The 18,429-nt window shown below is 35.8% G+C and overlaps 1 protein-coding gene across 5 annotated transcripts in view; it reads right to left on the minus strand.

Moving 5' to 3' along the window:
• The window catches only part of ASB3 (ankyrin repeat and SOCS box containing 3), an 80,209-nt gene that overhangs the window by 53,870 nt on the left and 7,910 nt on the right, over positions 1–18,429 (minus strand). For all 5 annotated transcript variants that reach the window (XM_072741268.1, XM_025992641.2, XM_025992643.2 and 2 more), the window contains one exon: positions 12,463–12,624. In XM_072741268.1, coding sequence (XP_072597369.1) covers positions 12,463–12,624 — 162 coding nt within the window. The remainder of the gene's footprint in view (positions 1–12,462; positions 12,625–18,429) is intronic.

The following is an 18,429-nucleotide window of genomic DNA, read 5'->3' on the forward strand; positions in this document are numbered from 1 at the left end:
TCAAGGACAGAAAGGAAACAAGTAATTCTAGAACCTGCAGAAGTACTGTGGTTCCCAGAGAGAAAAGGAAAGCAGGATCATAGTGATCTGGTATTACAGCGGCATTCCACAGAGACCAGAATAATAAAACACCCCAGTTGGAAAGCATAGCTTAAAGTGGGGCACACAGAGAGATGGGAGAAGGGCTTTCCTCCCTTCAATCCAAACAAGTATTAGTTCTATAAAACTCTAGCTGAGAAAGTAGAAAAAAACCAGAAGCTCTAAGGGAAGGGACACTGCCCCTCCCACAAGAGGTTATATTATAGTGTTGGGGAAGTCCGTAAGAGCACAAGTCTAAGAAAACAAGGATGACAATTTAAATAATTTCTAGGAAGACGATTTACTGTTGAAGAAACAAGTTTCTCCATTTCCTAAATTAAAGGGAAAAGAAGTTAAAAGAAGTAATCTGGGAAAGAATACTGAGTAACAAAATAATTTTAAAAAGAAGAAATCAAAGAAATGAAAACAGTTTTGACCCATATAAAAATTCTAACCAAAATCAAAATTTAGTTGAGACACGGAGCACAGTAAGTGCAGTCCAAAGCCCCAAATAAAGACTTCAAGGCATAAACTCAACATAGGATTCTCATTCGGGACAAATACAGCAAACCTATACATACATGTAGGTAAGAAATCTAACTAGAAATAAGACATTCTAATTAGGAACAGTCAATAATGATCATCATATAATGCAACATCCATTAAAGAATAGATTTTTAAAAGAGGAACCTTTAAAAATGTATTTATCCCTAATGAATGTTCTTTTGGAAAAATGCCTAACATGCTGTATTCTAGGAAACTACTGTAGGCAAGTTGTATACCAAATGCAAATTACAATGAGCTGAGTTTTACATCTATAAGATAGATATACACAATTCATTTTAAAGCTCAGATTCTGACAGTAATTCTACTGAGAAACATCAAAGTCAGGCTGAAGTGGACAGTTAAAACCACAGGCTGTCCATCTCCTCTTGTTATGGCTGTAGGATGGCGATTTCTGAGAACGTCAGAGATCATCTATGTGTTCTATTAGTACATTTTATTTATAAATGAATTTTTAACTGTATCTATGCTTTTTAAGTTCTACTTGTATTCTATTCTCCATTATGCATTTCATTTTTCTATACAATTCAATAATAAAATAATATTTCCATTGTATACCTAATACGTATAAAACTTGTTTTTATACATTTAAAACATTCAAAAAATTAAAAAAAATTTAAAAAAAACATTCACGAGCCATTTATCTACCTGCAGTATTTCTCTGGTCCTGTGGTTACACTGACATCTGGTGGCAGTGTGAAAGAAACTAGACTGCAATAACAAGGGGCTTTTTTTCTTTTTTCTTTTCTTTTCTTTTCTTTTCTTTTATTTTATTTTATTTTTTTGGCTAATTTATTTTATGTGACTTCAGCGGTTATATTTTTCCAACGCTTTATCTATACCCAAGATGGCAGACCTATTAAAATACTATATTAACTCCAATGACAGCGAACATTAGTTACAATCAGTGACATTCTTGAAATAATTCACTCTGGTAACACGACTGGGAAGGATATAGAATTATTCCAAGAATGTCACTGGGTAAGTAGGACTGCTCACAGTTACTTATTTCATAATTAAAGTTTATAATCAGAATGGTTATAAAGGAAGACTTTCCCATCAAAGATGTATGCATCATTTCGAACCATTTTCTCTACATATGAAGATAGAGTCCCATAATATGTCTTGCTCATGAATGTTTAGTTTGAAACAGAATATTTTATTGATATTTAGAAAATATTTTTAATTTTTAGAAAAATTTAGAGAAAGTATAACTTAATACTAATGAAGTTATACTTCTTTCTTATCAAGTATTTCATGTCTACCCAATGACTAACAAGCTTAAAGGTGTACACTGAAGGAAGAAACTATGGTCTCATGGGCAAAATCCATTATGCTAGGAACATAACAAAAAAAGTTGTAATCAATATCTCAACCTAATTCTACATGTTGCCACTGATATATTTCATGGTTTCTGATAAAAAGAGAGAATTCAGGGGCTCCTAGGTCGCTCAGACAGTTAAGTGTCCACCTTCAGTTCAGGTCAATCCTGGGGTCCTGGAATCGAGCCCCACATCGGCCTCCCTACTCAATGGGGAGCCTGCTTCTCCCTCTCTCTCTGCTACTCCCCATGCCTGCCTGTGCCTACTCTCCCCTCACCTCTAACAAATAAATAAAAATATATTTTTTTTAATTGACTAAAAAAGAAAGGGATTTCTTTTTCTTTCTTAAGAGGGAGAGAGAATCCCACACAGACTCCACACCCAACGAGGAGCCTGATGCAGGGCTTGATCCCAATCCTGAGATCAAGACCTGAGCTAAAATCATAACTCAGATGCCTAACCAACTAAGCCACCCAGGCACCCCCAGGAAGAGAGAATTCTAATGGCCAATTAGACATTAAACACCATATCCAGAAAAACACATCCTTCAATCAGATGAAAGTCTTAGACAAAACCTTGAAATTTTACCATCTTATTATATTTGGATTATTTTTCCATGTCTCCTCAGCAAAAGAATTAAGACCAACATTAGATTCAGACAGCATACCCCCAAATTTACATAGTGTAGAGCTGTAACACTGCATTCTACCACCCTCTGTAATTACCCAATTCACATTTTTGAAACATTTATGCAACAGTATTCTTTTAGGAACCACCTCTGTCAGTATAATCTCCATGTTATAGCTTAGAGAAATAAATCACATTACACTGAAGATTCTCTATCAGAGAAGAAGTAGAGAGCAAACTATCCTTCATCCCAAGGACTCCTAATTATACAGAAGCAACACTTCTATTTCAGCATACTAACCAGTGAAGATCACATACAATTAATTGGCCAATGGTAATAATTATGAAGAATAGAGATAATTGCATTAACCATGTATGTAATAATCCAGTTTGACAGCCACATATGCATAATGTACAGCAGTGATACTCAGTATCATTCATAAACTGGCTGTCAACCTGAAAACTGTCCCCAGTCCTCAACAAGGTAAGAAGTTTTGACCAGAATGTAAATCAATTATGTCTCTAAGCACACTGTTTAGTTTTACTGACATTTTTCTTAAAATAAAACTTCCCTGATAAAGGAAGCAGTGCACTGATTTACATTCTGGCTCAAGCACCTTACATCAACAAACTGATATTTAACTAGCACTGCTCTATGGTATCTAAAGAGAACAGACTGAACTATATGGGTGGGTGGGGATTGAGGGGGGCCCATCTAAGTCTTTCTCTACCATATACTAGAATATACATTACTGCCAAATACTGAAATCAAGAATTTTTGTTTTACTTTAAAATTTAATATGGACTTCCAATTTTAATATTGAGGCATAAAGTAACCATTTCCCCTTAATCTTCTTAAAAAGCACCTAAAAGCAATTAATTCAAAATCAGCAAAGAGGGCAGCCCAGGTGGCTCAATGGTTTAGTGCCACCTTCAGCTCAGGGTGTGATCCCGGAGACCTGGGATCGAGTCCCACGTTGGGCTCCCTGCATGGAGCCTGCTTCTCCCTCTGCCTGTGTCTCTGCCTCTCTCTCTCTCTGTGTGTCTCTCATGAATAAATAAATAAAATCTTTAAAAAAAAAAACAGCAAAGAAAATAAATAAAAACACACTCAGCATTTTTACATAACTGGAATCCAGCTAAAACTCCAGAACAAAATTAAGTGTAAGAGTTTCCTAAAGAAAGCTGCACATCTCAGAAAGAGCTAGCAAAGTAAACTCCTCAAAGGTGAGAGGTCCCCTCTGAGTGACAAAACAAATTCCCAGCAGAAGGTAGGATTCATGGGCCAACAAGACAACATTGTGGACCGAGCTGAGATACGAAAATCAAAAGAATGGGGTCTAATAAGGAATCACACAAAAAAACTATATTTGTAATAATAGTCTGTCTCTGCTTCCATAGAAGAGAAGCTGCATTGCAAAAACAGCTGCCTGTGCCCACTGACTGGTAAAATAGCTAAATAAACTTAACAACCAAAACCTTACCTAGAGTTTTTGGAACATTAGCTAATCTGGAATGTGGCTCTAGCTCCTTAAATCTCCTAAAAATAAATTACGATGCAAAAATTCACATTTTCAGATGAGTTATCACAAAGGAACAAGCACAAATCCATACAAAGTTACCAAAAAGGGGGAAGAAAATTACAGGAAAAATTATTAGTAGACAAAAAAACCCTTATCATAAAAATATTGCCACAAAGTAATAAAAATTACAGCTAAGATTTTTGCTGTAAATTTAAAAAATTATTAAGGAAAAAAGGCATAATGCCAAGACGTAGGAGTTCAGCTAAAAGATGTCTAGATGATAGGAAATTATGTAACATAAACTTGGACAATTTAGAAAAGACCTCGAAAAAATAAAACAATCATAAAAACTGGAAGAAACGGTTGAAACTGGAAGAAACACTGTAGAAAATAGACATTTCTGAAATGAACACAGAGGATTAAAAAAAGGAAAAGGAAAGTAAAATTTTAAGAGGGGATGAGAGAAAATAATAGATATAAAAAACAGGATATCTAACACATGAATAATTGGAGCCCAAGAAGACCATAATAATAACAGAACAAATAAATATTTAAAGACATAATTCCAAAAAGATTTACTAAAATAATAAAATAAAGAAAATCTAAATCTAGATACTGAAGGGGCACCTGGCTGGCTCAGTCAGAAGTATGTGTAATGACCAGGTCGTGGGTTCAAGCCTCCAGTTGAGTTTAAAGATAAATCAATCAATCAATGAAAGGGCATACCATGTCTCAGAAAAAACTGATCCAGAACAGACATGCAAAAATATTGTCACAAAACAAGAAAATAAAATCATGCTGGCCTCCAACTTTAACTCTAGAACATAATAGATTACTATTAAAAATTTTCTTAAAGAAAAGTATGACTCAAGGATTCTACATCTAATCAAACTGCTGCCCAAATACAAAATCACTATTTAATTATGAACATGTAAAACTCAGGGAATATTATACCCATAGGTCCTTTTAGAAGACTCTATTAAAGGAAGAATTTAGTTAGCCAAGCAAAACTAGAAAAGCCATGGCAAAGTAACTGGTGATAAACTTCTAAGCTATTTAACCACAGAACTAAAAATAAAATTAAACGAAGGAGTTAAGATGCAAAACGTTATTACACTTAACATGCAAATATAACAAAAGTTGGGAAGGGACGAGAGGAAATAAAAGTTATGTAAGAACAATATAAGGATAATGATTTCCTCATCTTTAAAAGTTGGAAGTTTAAATCTATCAAAACATAATAAATTGACAGATTATATAGAATTAATTGTATGAAAGTAAACATAAGATAAATATCCTATTTTCATAATTACTTAAGAAACAAGATATTAGGGCAGCTCTGGTGGCGCAGCGGTTTAGCGCCACCTGCAGCCTGGGGTGCAATCCTGGAGACCCTGGATCGAGTCCCATGTCAGGCTTTCTGTATGGAGTCTGCTTCTCCCTCTGTCTATGTCTCTGCCTCCCTTTCTCTGTCTCTATGAATAAATTAAAAATCTTAAAAAAAAAAAAAAAGAAACAAGATATTATCCATGTTTTACAGAGAAGAGTATGACACAAAATAACAGAAAGTTACATCAAGAAACATTAAAATTAGGGGCACCTGGCTGGCTCAGTTAGTAAAGCATGTGACTCTTGATCTCGGGGTTATGGGGTCGAGCCCCCGATGGATGTAGAGATTACTTGAAAATATAAAATCTTTGGGGAGCCTTAGTAGCTGCCTTCAGCTGGGGTTATGATCCTACAGTCCTGGGATCAAGCTCCACATGGGACTCCCTGCTCAGCAGGAAGCCTGCTTCTCCTTCTCCCTCTGCTTGCTGCTCCCCCTGCTTGTGCTCTGTCAAATAAATAAATATTTTAAAATAATAATAAACATAAAATCTTAAAAAAAAAAAAAAAAAAAAACGAAAACGGGCAACTCAGTGGTTCAGCAGGTTAAGCGTCTGACTCTTGGTTTCTGCTCAGGCCATGATCTCAGAGTCCCATGTCAGATTCCATACTCAGCAGGGTGTCTGCTTAAAGATACTCTCTCTCTAACTCTCCCTCAGTGTACACCCACACAATCTCCCTCTCCAAAATAAATAAGTCTTAAAAAAAAAACATGAAAATTAACATTTTTAAAATATACCTTTTTGGTGAATACAGTATTTTTGATCTGGGAAAACTCAAACTCAATTTTCAATACTATGTCCTCAAGTAAAAATGCTCACATTACAATCCTTAAACATGATAATTAATCTCTGTTGAAAAATCTAAAAACAACTCCAAAGATAAAGTTTAATTAATATATTTTAAATATATGGTTTTGAAGCCTCAAAATTGCTAGCACTCAAAAATTGGCCCTATCAACAATCACTGATTCATGAAAATACTAGTGAAAAGCACAATATGCTGTGATTTGGTAAATGCTGGAATATATCAGTGGAGTCAGAGTTAAAGGATATGCCATATGAGCTCAAGTATGACACATTTCACAGTTAAATATTGAAATACGCAGCCTCACATAATACTTTATAAAACACTTTGTTCTTATTAAGCATTCTTGCTATGTTTAACATTGAAGGTTACACAGAATAAGCAGAGATACAGAAGAATAAAAAAAAATGGAAAAAATCAATCAAAAGCCAGAACTGCACACTGTGCGGTTCCCATAAAAATTGTCCTATGAAGTCACATAGGGCTGGATTCAAGCCTCCAACAATCAGTGTTGTTTTATATACAGCAAAATAAAAAGAAAACTTAAGTCCTATAAAATTAGCTGGGTTTCCACTCATAATCTACTATATTTATAAATAAGAATATTCTTATCTCTAAAGCAGTTTGACAAATCTATCCCTTAGAATATTTACTATGTATGCAATTACGAGGCAAGAAGTAGGGAGAAAAGGCAAGGGTAAAGAAAAGAAACAAGGGGGCAGACCCTTTGTTAAAGTATAAACTTCAAACTACATGTTAGCAAAAAGATGTTCAAGGACAATTTTCACATGGAAAGAGAAGTTGTTTTCTGAATTTCCTCTTTCTTGCGGTGTTTTCTTATTTTCATTCTTACTGCCAACAAACTGAAAAGTTTCCTTTCTAACTCATTTTTTTAAAAGATTTTATTTATTTATTCGAGAGAGAGAGAGAGAGATAAAGAGAGGCAGAGACAGGCAGAGTGAGAAGCTCCATGCTCGGAGCCTGACGTGGAACTCGATCCTGGGACTCCAGTATCACACCCTGGGCCGAAGGCAGGCGCCAAACTGCTGAGCCACCCAGGGATCCCCTCTAACTCATTTTTATAAAAATCTTCATGAGGGGCACATGGGTGGTTCAGGCAGTTAAGCATGTGACTTTTTTTTTTTTTTTTATAGATTTATTTACTCATGAGAGACAGAGAGAGGCAGAGACACAGGCAGAGGGAGAAGCAGGCTCCCCTTAGGGAGCCCGATGTGGGACTCAATACCTAGACCCCAGGATCACAACCGGAGCCAAAGGCAGACACTCAACCGCTGACTCTTGTTCTCAGTTCAGGTCTTGATCTCAGTGTTGTGAGATCATGCCCTGCACTGGGCTCCATGTTGAGGGGTATGCATCCTACTTAAAAATTCTTAAAAATAAACATCTTGACGAGTTCTGTGTAGAAAATATGTCCCCATTATAAATGGTGGGGGAGCATAGTTTCTCTCTGCATATAGCCTTCAGTTCAATCATATTCAAACACCAATGTCAATGACTTTTCCAAGTTACCTACCAAATCTCCATAGTTCTATATTCATTTTCTACCCCTTAATCCTCCAGGTTTATATTTATAGCCTCCAGCAACAGTCTAGGTGGTAGCTAGGCCAACAAGACAGGTACTACAGTAACTTGTATGGAAATACAGCTTCCCTGTGGGGAGAGGAAAACATACTACAATACTTCAAAGTTTTAGCAAAGACCAGTTTTGGAAGAGAACTCTTACACCAAGAAGGAAGCTGCATCAGACAGGCAGTTCCCCTTTCTGACTTTAAGTTCAGCTGATCCAGCCACTCTTCTTATCAAGACATTACCATCTATAGTTTGTTGCAAACCTTAAGTGTCCTAGATTTTATTTTAGTAAAAGAAGCCCTTCCATTATAGACTGAAACGTGGATCACTATGGTTATTTAAGAGAAGTAGATGGATAAAGAAAAGCAAAGCAGATTGCTGAAGTTTGTCATATTATTTACAGGCAAGCAAACACTGTGTGCACATCACCTAACTGAAGAATCATATGTCCATCCCTTGACCCTATGTTCCCGCAAAAACTAAAAGTATATTTTTTCCTTTTTAAAGAAATACTCTACTTCCAAATAAGGACCTAGCAGAATTGATGCTCTACTTGAACACCTAAAAGTCCTACATGTACTACATCTCCTTGAAGTTAACCTCCTTGCTTGAGTAAAATAATTTTTTGTATTAGCCAATATAAAACATAATTAGGATAGTCAGTATGCTGCCAAAGAAACGAAATAAATCCCGTTACTAAAAATAAGTGATTTAAAGTTATTCACTGGTTTGAATTATCTTAGCAACTGTTCTTTCATTAACATAAAAAATTAGAAGTTAACTATATCCTAAAATAGAAATCACTAAAACTCTGCATCTCTAATTTTTTCCACATGTTTACATATAATACTGAATTTCATAAACAGGACTATAAAATTTTTAAACTGTTAACCAGCAAACTAGCATTTCTCAAATTGTTCCATGGAATGTCAGTGTTCTCTGAGATTTTCCTAAGTGTTCCACAAAGAAAAAAGAATATTATGGTCAAATACATTCCAAAATGCCGAGTTAAAGTTAAAACAAATGTTTTATAACAAGTCTGAGAAAGACTTTCATTCATCAAAAAAATTATTAAATGCCACCATATACCATGCACTTATCTGGGTTTGCAAATTACAACAGGGAACAAGATAAGTAAAATGCCTGCTCTCATGGAGAGGACAGTCGATTAACAAAAAAGCAAATAAATAAAATGCAGTCAGTGAGAAGAGCTATGAAGATACGAAAATGGGGTAACAGTATAGAAGATACCTCAGATACCTCTCTGAATGGACACATTAAGCTACAGAGCTAATATTTTTTGTTTTTTCTACATTGGGGAATACAGTGCACAGTATTTATCAAACACAGATTGATCAGGAACCCTTTTCTCAACAAACATCTATTAATTCTATTAATAGCTCATCAAATCAAAAAATGCTCTTCTAGTCAATATGCAGCTAATGGCAGGGTCAAGACTCAAATATAGCTCTTCTGATCCTAAATACAGTGTTTTTATATATCTTCTTCACCTATAAAAGTATAAATAATAATAGTACATATCTCATAGAATCATAATGGAAATTAAATTAGCTAATTCAGGTATAAAACACCTGACAGGGGGGTTCGAATACACTGTACTCAGTAAATGTTGTAGTTACTATTAATACAGTCACCATGCACGTCTTCCTCTATTATCCCAAGGTGACTTATATTGCCTTCTTTTAATATCTTGAATACTTTATTTCCATCTCTTTTATAAGACTTAAGTAATTCTGTTCACTCTTCTATATGGTAGATTTCTTAAAGACAACAAGTCAAATAGAGACTGCACATGGCTAGGCCACAATGAAAGCTTACTATGTGTTTGTGTACACAATATCCAAAGTAGGTTAAATGTGCGTGTGAAAAAAAAAAAAAAAAAAACCTTATATAAAAAAGAAATCTCCCCTCTAGGAAACACAAACCATACTATAGCAAAGCTTCCATGAAACATCCTCATAATTACACGTTTTATATATTCAAAATACTTTTGTAAATTAACATCATCAGTACTGATGACTGCACATGGCAGACCCAGTAATGGGTCATATTCTTCCCGATAAGATGTACTAAGATACCATTTCATTTCTTTGATATTCCTGCCAGAAATGCATAACCAGAACTTTATCAAGAAAAAACATCAGACAAGCCCAAGCCGAAAAACATTCTACAAGATAAATGACCTGAACTTTTCAAAATTGTTAAAATTTGAAACATGTTAAAATCATAAGAGATAAGGAGTAAAAATCTGTTCCTAATTACAGGAGGCTAAAGAGACATACAGCTAAATTTAACAAGCGATCTTGGACTGGATCCTGAACTAACAAAATATGTTGTTGTTTTTATAAAGGACATTGGTGGAACAACTGGCAAAACTGAGTAAGTACTGTAGATTAAATAACTAACCTATATCAATGTTAACTTTCTGATTTTCATCATCATCATCATCAGATGGCAGTTATATAAGACAATTTCACTGTTTTTAGGAAGCACATACTGCAGTATTTATAGGTAAAGAAGCATTCATTAGGTCTACAATTTAATCTCAAAGGGTTCAGAAAAAAAAAATCTATGGATAAATACAGAGAAAGAAAAAAAAATCACAAACTGAACACAGCAAAAGAACAAGATTTGGGTCAAAAGTATATGAATCCTTTGTACTGTGAAAACATTTTCAAAAGTCTGAAATTATTTCAAAACAAAATATCTAAACACAAAAGTAATTGGTGAGGAAAAGGAAAGATGGCAAATAATCACATGAAAAGATGTTCTAGATCATTACCAGCAAGTAAAAGTGCAAATTAAAAGCACAGGAGATGCCACTAAGAGCAAAAAAGAATTTTCAATTCTGTTGGTAAGCATTTGGGGCAAATGAAGCTATCAAACATTACTGGAGGGAGGGAATACAAGCTGTATAGTCACTTTGTAAGAAACTTCTGAATTGTTTTCCAGAGTTAAACATACACTTACCACATAACCCAACAATCCTAGGTATTAATCCAAGAAAAATTAAAACTTACATTCAAACAAAACCTGCATGCAAATATTTGCATCAATTTATTCATAATCACCAAATACTGAAAACAACTCAAATGTCTATCAATTGGTAAATGGATAAACTGCGATACGTTTATATAAAGGAATCCTACTTAGCAATAAAAAGGAATGAATTATTAATAATGCAACAACATGTATGAATCCCTAAAGCATTATGCTAAGTGAAAGAAATCAGTCTCAAAAGTTACACGTTGTATTATTCCATATATGTTTATGATATTCTGCAAAAAAAGCAAAAAAAAAGGGGGGGGGAGAAAATAGATCAGTGGTTGTTAAGGGTAAAGTTGGTGGGTGGGTTTATTAAAAATAGGCAGCACTGGGACGCCTGGGTCGCTCAGCACTAGAGCATCTACCCAGGGCCTGATCCTAGAGTCCCACATTGGGCTCCCTGCATGGAGCCTACTTCTCTCTCTGCCTATGTCTCTGCCTCTATGTCTCTCATGAATGAATAAATAAAATCTTTAACAACGACAATAAAAATAGGCACCATGAAATAAAAATAGGCAGTATGATGGAATTTGGGGGGGGAGACTGATGGGGCTGTCCTTTGTCTTGACTATTACTGTCATTACACAATTTTATGCATACATCAAAACTCATTGAGCTATATATTAAAAAGAATGAATTTTACTATTTATAAATTTAAGGTATACATTATGCTGAAAAGAAATAAAGTACTTTCACAGGCACCTCATTTTATTCTCAGTCCAATAAAAACTGTGTAGGTACTATTACTGTGTAGGTACTATTACTCTCATTTCACATGTGAGGAAACCAAAGCATATGGCAAATAAATGTACATACAAATTATAGATCGTAGGACCAAAAGCGTAGTCCAGATACACTGATCCTACACAAATGTTTTAGTCTCTTAATTTTCTCATGTTCCACTAAGCTTTATGGGCCACACTGTCCCTAAAGACAAACAGGTTCAAAGAAAGGAAAAACAGGATCGGAGGGAGGGAGGGAAGAAAAAAAGACAGGTAGTAGGAGTGTGTCTGTTAGAATTTATCCTTTGTCCTTAAGGAATTAAAAATAGTCTATAGCTGAAGAAGTCTAAATAGTGATCTATAGAGGCAACAAATTAATTGGCATTAAAGGATTAACTGGTGATTTCTTCCATAAAAACCTCAATTTCTTAACACAAAGAAAAAGCAAACAAAACATTCACAGGTAACCTTGTACTATTGCTACAATTGAAGCTATGCAAAGTCTTCAGAACAATACTGAGAACAACAATGACAATTCAGAATGGATTTCACAACTTTAAATGTTTAAAGATATCCCAGATGCTATCACTCAAGGGTGGAAAACAATAGGGAAACCTTTAAAGACACCTTTTCGGTTTTAGAATCCAAGAAGTGGCAGTATGTTTGCCATAGAACATACTGTAAGTAGAGCAGCTGGAGAGGAAATTAAGTTTAGTTTCCTTAAGAAAAAAATTAAAAATAAAAAACTGCATCTGTACTACAAACAAAATACTTTACCTAAAAACAGTGGTGTGGTTTCCTCTAAAGTAGTTGCATTAGGATCTGCCCCAGCTTCTAAAAGAATCTGTACAATCTTCCAATGTCCTTGACTTGCAGCAAGATGTAATGCACAGAAGCCCTCAAAAGTCTTTGTCTTAATGTAATTTTCAGATGAATCTACTGTAAAAACAAAAACAAAAACGAAATGTCAACTGGAAAATACCACTGCTGTTTCTTGTGCTTAAAAAGGAAAGATTCCAAGAATTTGAAGAAATATTAAAAATATGATTTTAAATGGGAGGTCTGAGTTTAAAACTCAGACTAGAAAATCAAGAAACAGTTCTATAGGTGTCACAGTGTGAAAAGCTCTCTGGTATTCTTAACGCACAAATTCTGCCCACAAACTCATTTTCTATTCCCTAATTTCCAGTGGGTAGGGGGGAAAGGGAGTGGCAGGATTTGAAAGGTAACCCAAAAGCAAGATCTGAAGAGGATACAGCACCAAAATTGTGCTTAAGCAAACTATTAATAAATTTGATTTTTTTTAATTTCTTTTTTTTTTTAATTTTTATTTATTTATGATAGTCACAGAGAGAGAGAGAGAGAGAGAGAGAGAGAGGGGCAGAGACATAGGCAGAGGGAGAAGCAGGCTCCATGCACTGGGAGCCTGATGTGGGATTCGATCCCGGGTCTCCAGGATCGCGCCCTGGGCCAAAGGCAAGCGCCAAACCACTGCGCCACCCAGGGATCCCTTTTTTTAATTTCTAAGTTTCCATGAGAAATGGGTCTCAAATCTCAAATGAGCATTGCACTTCCTTGTATTCAATTAATAATATCATGGTAGTTTAAAATACTCCTTTTCTAACCTAAGACTACAGTCTAATAGCTAATAAAGACTACGTTTCTAAAATAATAAAATGTAATAAAATGCACCCCAAAGAAATCAAAGAGTGGCATACAACTTCTAAGAATTAATTTACTTTAAGGTTTCTAGGGTTTGTTATAAAAATCTCAAGATTCTGATAAAATTAAAATTACATAAGTAATGTCTACATTAAAATTTTTGTAACTCCACAGCAAAATATAATATTGAAGTCACTTTGAGGCTACAAAAAGTCACTGTGAAAAGTGATTTTCTTACTTTTGCTTCCAAAACAGTAAAAGTCTTACCCCACAATAAAAGAATGGGCTATAGGGTGGACAGTGAAGGCATTTTGAGGCTACAAAAAAAATTTTAAGACTTTAAATAATGTTTTCTTGAAAAACTAGGCTTAATGTCCTTGAATAAAATAATCATCTGTTTTAAGTAATTCTTATAAATGTAACCCACTGATGAAATGGGCAAAGATATAATAATATTCAAATATCAGCTTGTAAGCATTAATACTTTTTGTAAAAATCCTCAAACTTTACAGATGCACAACTAAACAGCAAGATAGAGCAGTTATATTTTTAAAGTTCATATCACGGGGGCACATGGGTGGCTTAGTAGGTTGAGGATCTGCCTTTCCGCTCAGGTCATGATCTCCAGGACCTCCAACAGAGCCCCTTGTTGCAGTAGCCTTCTTGCTCAGAAGGGAGTCTGCTTCTCTCTCTCTCTCTCTCTCCCCCTCCCCACTGCTTATTCTCTTTCTCTCTCTCTCTCTTTCTCTCTCTCTCCTCTCTTGCTCTCAAATAAATAAAATCTTTAAAAAAATAAAATTTAAAAAATAGAGCTCATATCAAAAAAACAGTATTTCCCAGATTAGTCAGAAACTGACCTTTATTCAGATATCCACAAAACTATAAGGTTAAGATAAAAACTAGAAATACATAGATATATATAGATATACATACAGCTCCAAATGGGAAATCTCAATATTATAAAGATGCCCATTTTTTCCATTCTAATCAAAATGCCCAAAGAGCAGGCTGTTGTTCAGCTGGTTGCTTTTATACTTGGTTAAAGTGACTGAAGTTGATAGGGATAGGGGAGGGCAGAAAAGAATAGCAAAGAAGTTAGAAAAATAAAGTACTGAGACAAGACTAGACTTATTCTGTATACTAAACCGAGTCTTAAAGTTAGAATAAGTAAAACAATGTGGCACTGACACAAAGGGAGAGAGGAGGGTGCCCCTGAGGGACTGGAGCCAGCAGAAGTAAAAAGAAACAATGAAGAGATGATGACCTAGGCCAATGTAGGGTAGGACACTAAGGAAATTTCCTTTGGCAAAAAAGTATGTTCTCATTCACTGAGAAAGAAAAAAAAAAAAGAGATAAAGCTTAATCCTAGCCTTTTAAAAGACTATATAAAACAAAGAGAGGGGCACCTGGGTGGCTCAGTAGTTCAATGTCTGCCTTTGGCTCAGGTCAGGATCCTGGGGTCCTGGGATTAAATCCTGCTTCTCCCTCTGCCTATGTCCCTGCCTCTCTGTCTCTCTCCTGAATAAATGAATAAAATCTTAAAAAAATAAAAAATAACAAAAAAAAAACAAAAAAAAGAGAGAACCTTACCTAATGTATGCAATTAAAAAAACAAAAACAAAAAACAAAACAACACAAAAAAACAAAAAAACCCCACCAGGCGCAGAGGCAGTGGGGGAAATCTCAGGATAGAATGGGGACTGTGACAAAACCATTTAACTGGATTACAAATGGATGACACTTTAGAAGATGGTTTCATCATGACTAGAAATAGTAAGGCTAAAGACAAAATGTGTACAAGTACACTGCAGGCTAGTCACTAAAGTTGTTTTGCATAGGAAAAAAGATTAACAATTCTGAAACCACTATATATGTACAGTAAGATCGAACAAATGAATGTATGGTTGACAGTGATGGTCTCACCTTTGGGAAGAGAGGTTACAAAGAAGTAAAGGAAGAAGGCTAGAATGAACCACATGGTACTGGATTAGAATCCAGACATCAGTTTATGAACTTGTGTTTAGCTATAATACAGATACAGATGGATACAGAAATACTTATAAGTATGTGTATATACATGGGTTAATATATTTCCTAACTCTGCTAAAGGGGCTTAAAAGTAAAGACATGCCAGGAGCCAGGAGCACACTCAGTGCCCAGATCTTGGTTTTGAGTACCATTCTCCAACAAAAGGAACCAGGGCTCCTAAGAAAATAGCTGATTCTACAGTTGTCACACAGAATATACAAAATGAGCCTGGAGCATCTTCCAGGTCCAGCAAGTAAAAAAAGGTGCTTAAAAAACAAAACGGGGGGGTAGGGGTGGGGGGACCTGGGTGGCTCAGTTGGTTAAGCATCTGCCTTCAGCTCAGGTCATGATCTTGAAGTCCCAGGATCGAGCCCTATGCTAGGTTCCCTGCTCAGTGGAGAATCTCCTTTTCCCTCTCCTGCCCCTCCCCTGGCTCCTTCTCTCTCTCTCTCTCTCTCTCTCTCTCTCGTGCACTCTTTCTCTCAAATAAATAAAAGCTTAAAAATATAAGGTCCTGTCAAGGAAACACAAGAGCCAATCTGGAAAGGTACTCAATGACAAAAACTAGAACTGAGCAACAAAATAAATAACATCATTTGGATTATAACTCAATATATAAAATTAATACATAGGAGTCCTAGAAAATATAAATGATTGAATAAATAAAGAGAGGAGATACTCTAAATACCAAAAAAATTCCAAATAATTTATGTAGATACTCCCCACTCAAGGAAGGGAGAAAAAAAACAAAAAGGAAGGGAGCTTAATTCCCACCTGAGTGAGGGCCACCCTTAGCAATTTGTGTACACACCTATGTTAGGAAAGAAAAAAACAAAAAAAACCAAAAAACACCTGTGCAATTATCTATGAAATAAAGAAAAGGCACTTCTCACTCAGGATAAGAAAATAGTGAAGTCAGTCAACTACTAAATTGAGATCTTAGGGCAGCCCTGGTGGCTCAGCGGTTTAGCGCCGCCTTCGGCCCAGGGCATGATCCTGGAGACCCGGGATTGAGTCCCGCGTCGGGCTCCCTACATGGAGCCTGATTCTCCCTCTGCCTGTGACTCTGCCTCTCTCTCTGTCTCTCTCTGATGAATAAAGTCCTTTTTTAAAAAGAAATAATAATAATAAAATAAATTGAGATCTTAAAAGATTTTACCTATCAAAAAAAAAAATACATTTAAATAGCTAACTCTAAAACCACTGGATCAGGAAAGTAACCTGGTTTAACAAACACAGTAGATTTAGAGTTAGAAGATTTGGGCTGTAATCCTGGCTCCACCAAATCTACTTTGGATTACCCTTTGGGTAAATTACTCAAACTCTCTGAAGCATAGGTTTCTTAACAGTAAAACCAAGATAAAACAGCTGGCCTAAACCCTTAAAGGAGTTCAACAGAATTACAGCATTTTATACTGTCACAATTGTCGCAAATTTGGGAAAGTCTCCAGAACATTATTTTTTTAAGTTCTATTTATTTGAGAGAGAGAATAAGTGGGCACACATGGGTGAGGGGCAGAAAGACAGGGAGAGAGAGTCTCAAGAAGACTCAACATTGAGCACAGAATCCAACTTAGGGCTCAATCTACAACCCTAGGATCAAGACCCTAGCCGAAACCAAGAGTCTGATGCTTAACTGACTGTGCCACCCAGGTGCCCTCCAAAACATCATTTTAAGAAAGCTGTCAGGACCCAATATAAATTGGTTTTGGAAATTCCAATAATAAACTGCCCTTCTTAACTGATACGTAGGGACCAAAGGGACCTTACCTATCTTGAACTAGACTATCAACCACCACCCTCTCACTCTCTTCCTTTCCTTATAAATTCTTAGGAAAATGGCTCATAACACTATTTTTAATGCCTTCACTTCTACTTGCTTTTCACTGGAAGGCAAAGCAGTTTCTGCTTCTATTCTAATTATTGAAAAAAATTTTTAATTTTATTTATTTATTCATGAGAGACACACACACAGAGAGAGAGAGAGAGAGAGAGAGAGAGGCAAAGACACAGGCAGAGGGAGAAGCAGGCCCCATGCAGGGAGCCCAACGTGGGACTCGGTCCAGGGTCTCCAGGATCACACATTGGACTGAAGGCAGCACTAAACCACTGAGCAACCTGGGCTGCCCTAATTATTGAAATTTTAAATGTAAAGGCATTAAAGACTTCATAATGGACAAACCCATAATGGGCACTTCAGTTCCTTTATGACAACTTGCAAGTTCTTCCTTGGCTGCACTTTCAGATTTTAAAGATTCTATTTATTTAGTTGAGAGAGAGAGAACAGATGCAAAGGCCAGGGCCAAGGGGCGGAGGGGAGAGGGGGCAGTGATGAAGGAAAAGCTGACTCCTGGATGAGCAGGTATCCCAACTCGGGGCATGATCCCAGGACCCTGGGATCATGACCTGAGCTGAAGGCAGAAGCTTAACCAACAGCCACCCAGGCGCCCCTGAAATGTTGGAATATTTCTAATCTTACAGATGAAGAAAATGAAGCACCAAGAGATTAAAAGACCTGTCCAAGACCACACTAATTTAGTGGGGTCAGCAGAACCCAGGTCCCTCTGAACACAACTCTTAATCCTATGTTACACTGCCTATTTACCAAATGATCTGCAGCATCTGTTATCATGCCCAGTAATGACAGCATATTTTCTGAACACGAACTTTAAAAAAGTACTATGAGTTAGTTCATATATTTGCCAAATAAAAATATTTGTTGGTGATATGCTACAATTAACTACAAAATTTTAAATGACCTTTAATTAGTAAGTGGTTTAATACTGAATGGCATGATTAATGCCATTTTTCTTTTTAGCTGGCATACATAATTTATTCCAAAGCTATCTTAAACATGATCTAAATGCCTAAAGATAGTGTCAGCAAATTTTTAGAGATCATCTCAGTCATAAACACAAATGCCATCTTAAAATATTAGCAACTCAAATAAATATTAACAACTAGTTCCAAAATACATAGGGATACCTCATGACCTAACTGGGTTATTCCAAGAACACATTATTTAATATAAGAACTTAACTAAATCACTACATA

This window comes from Vulpes vulpes, chromosome 16 (assembly GCF_048418805.1).
Source record: "Vulpes vulpes isolate BD-2025 chromosome 16, VulVul3, whole genome shotgun sequence".
NCBI lineage: Eukaryota > Metazoa > Chordata > Mammalia > Carnivora > Canidae > Vulpes > Vulpes vulpes.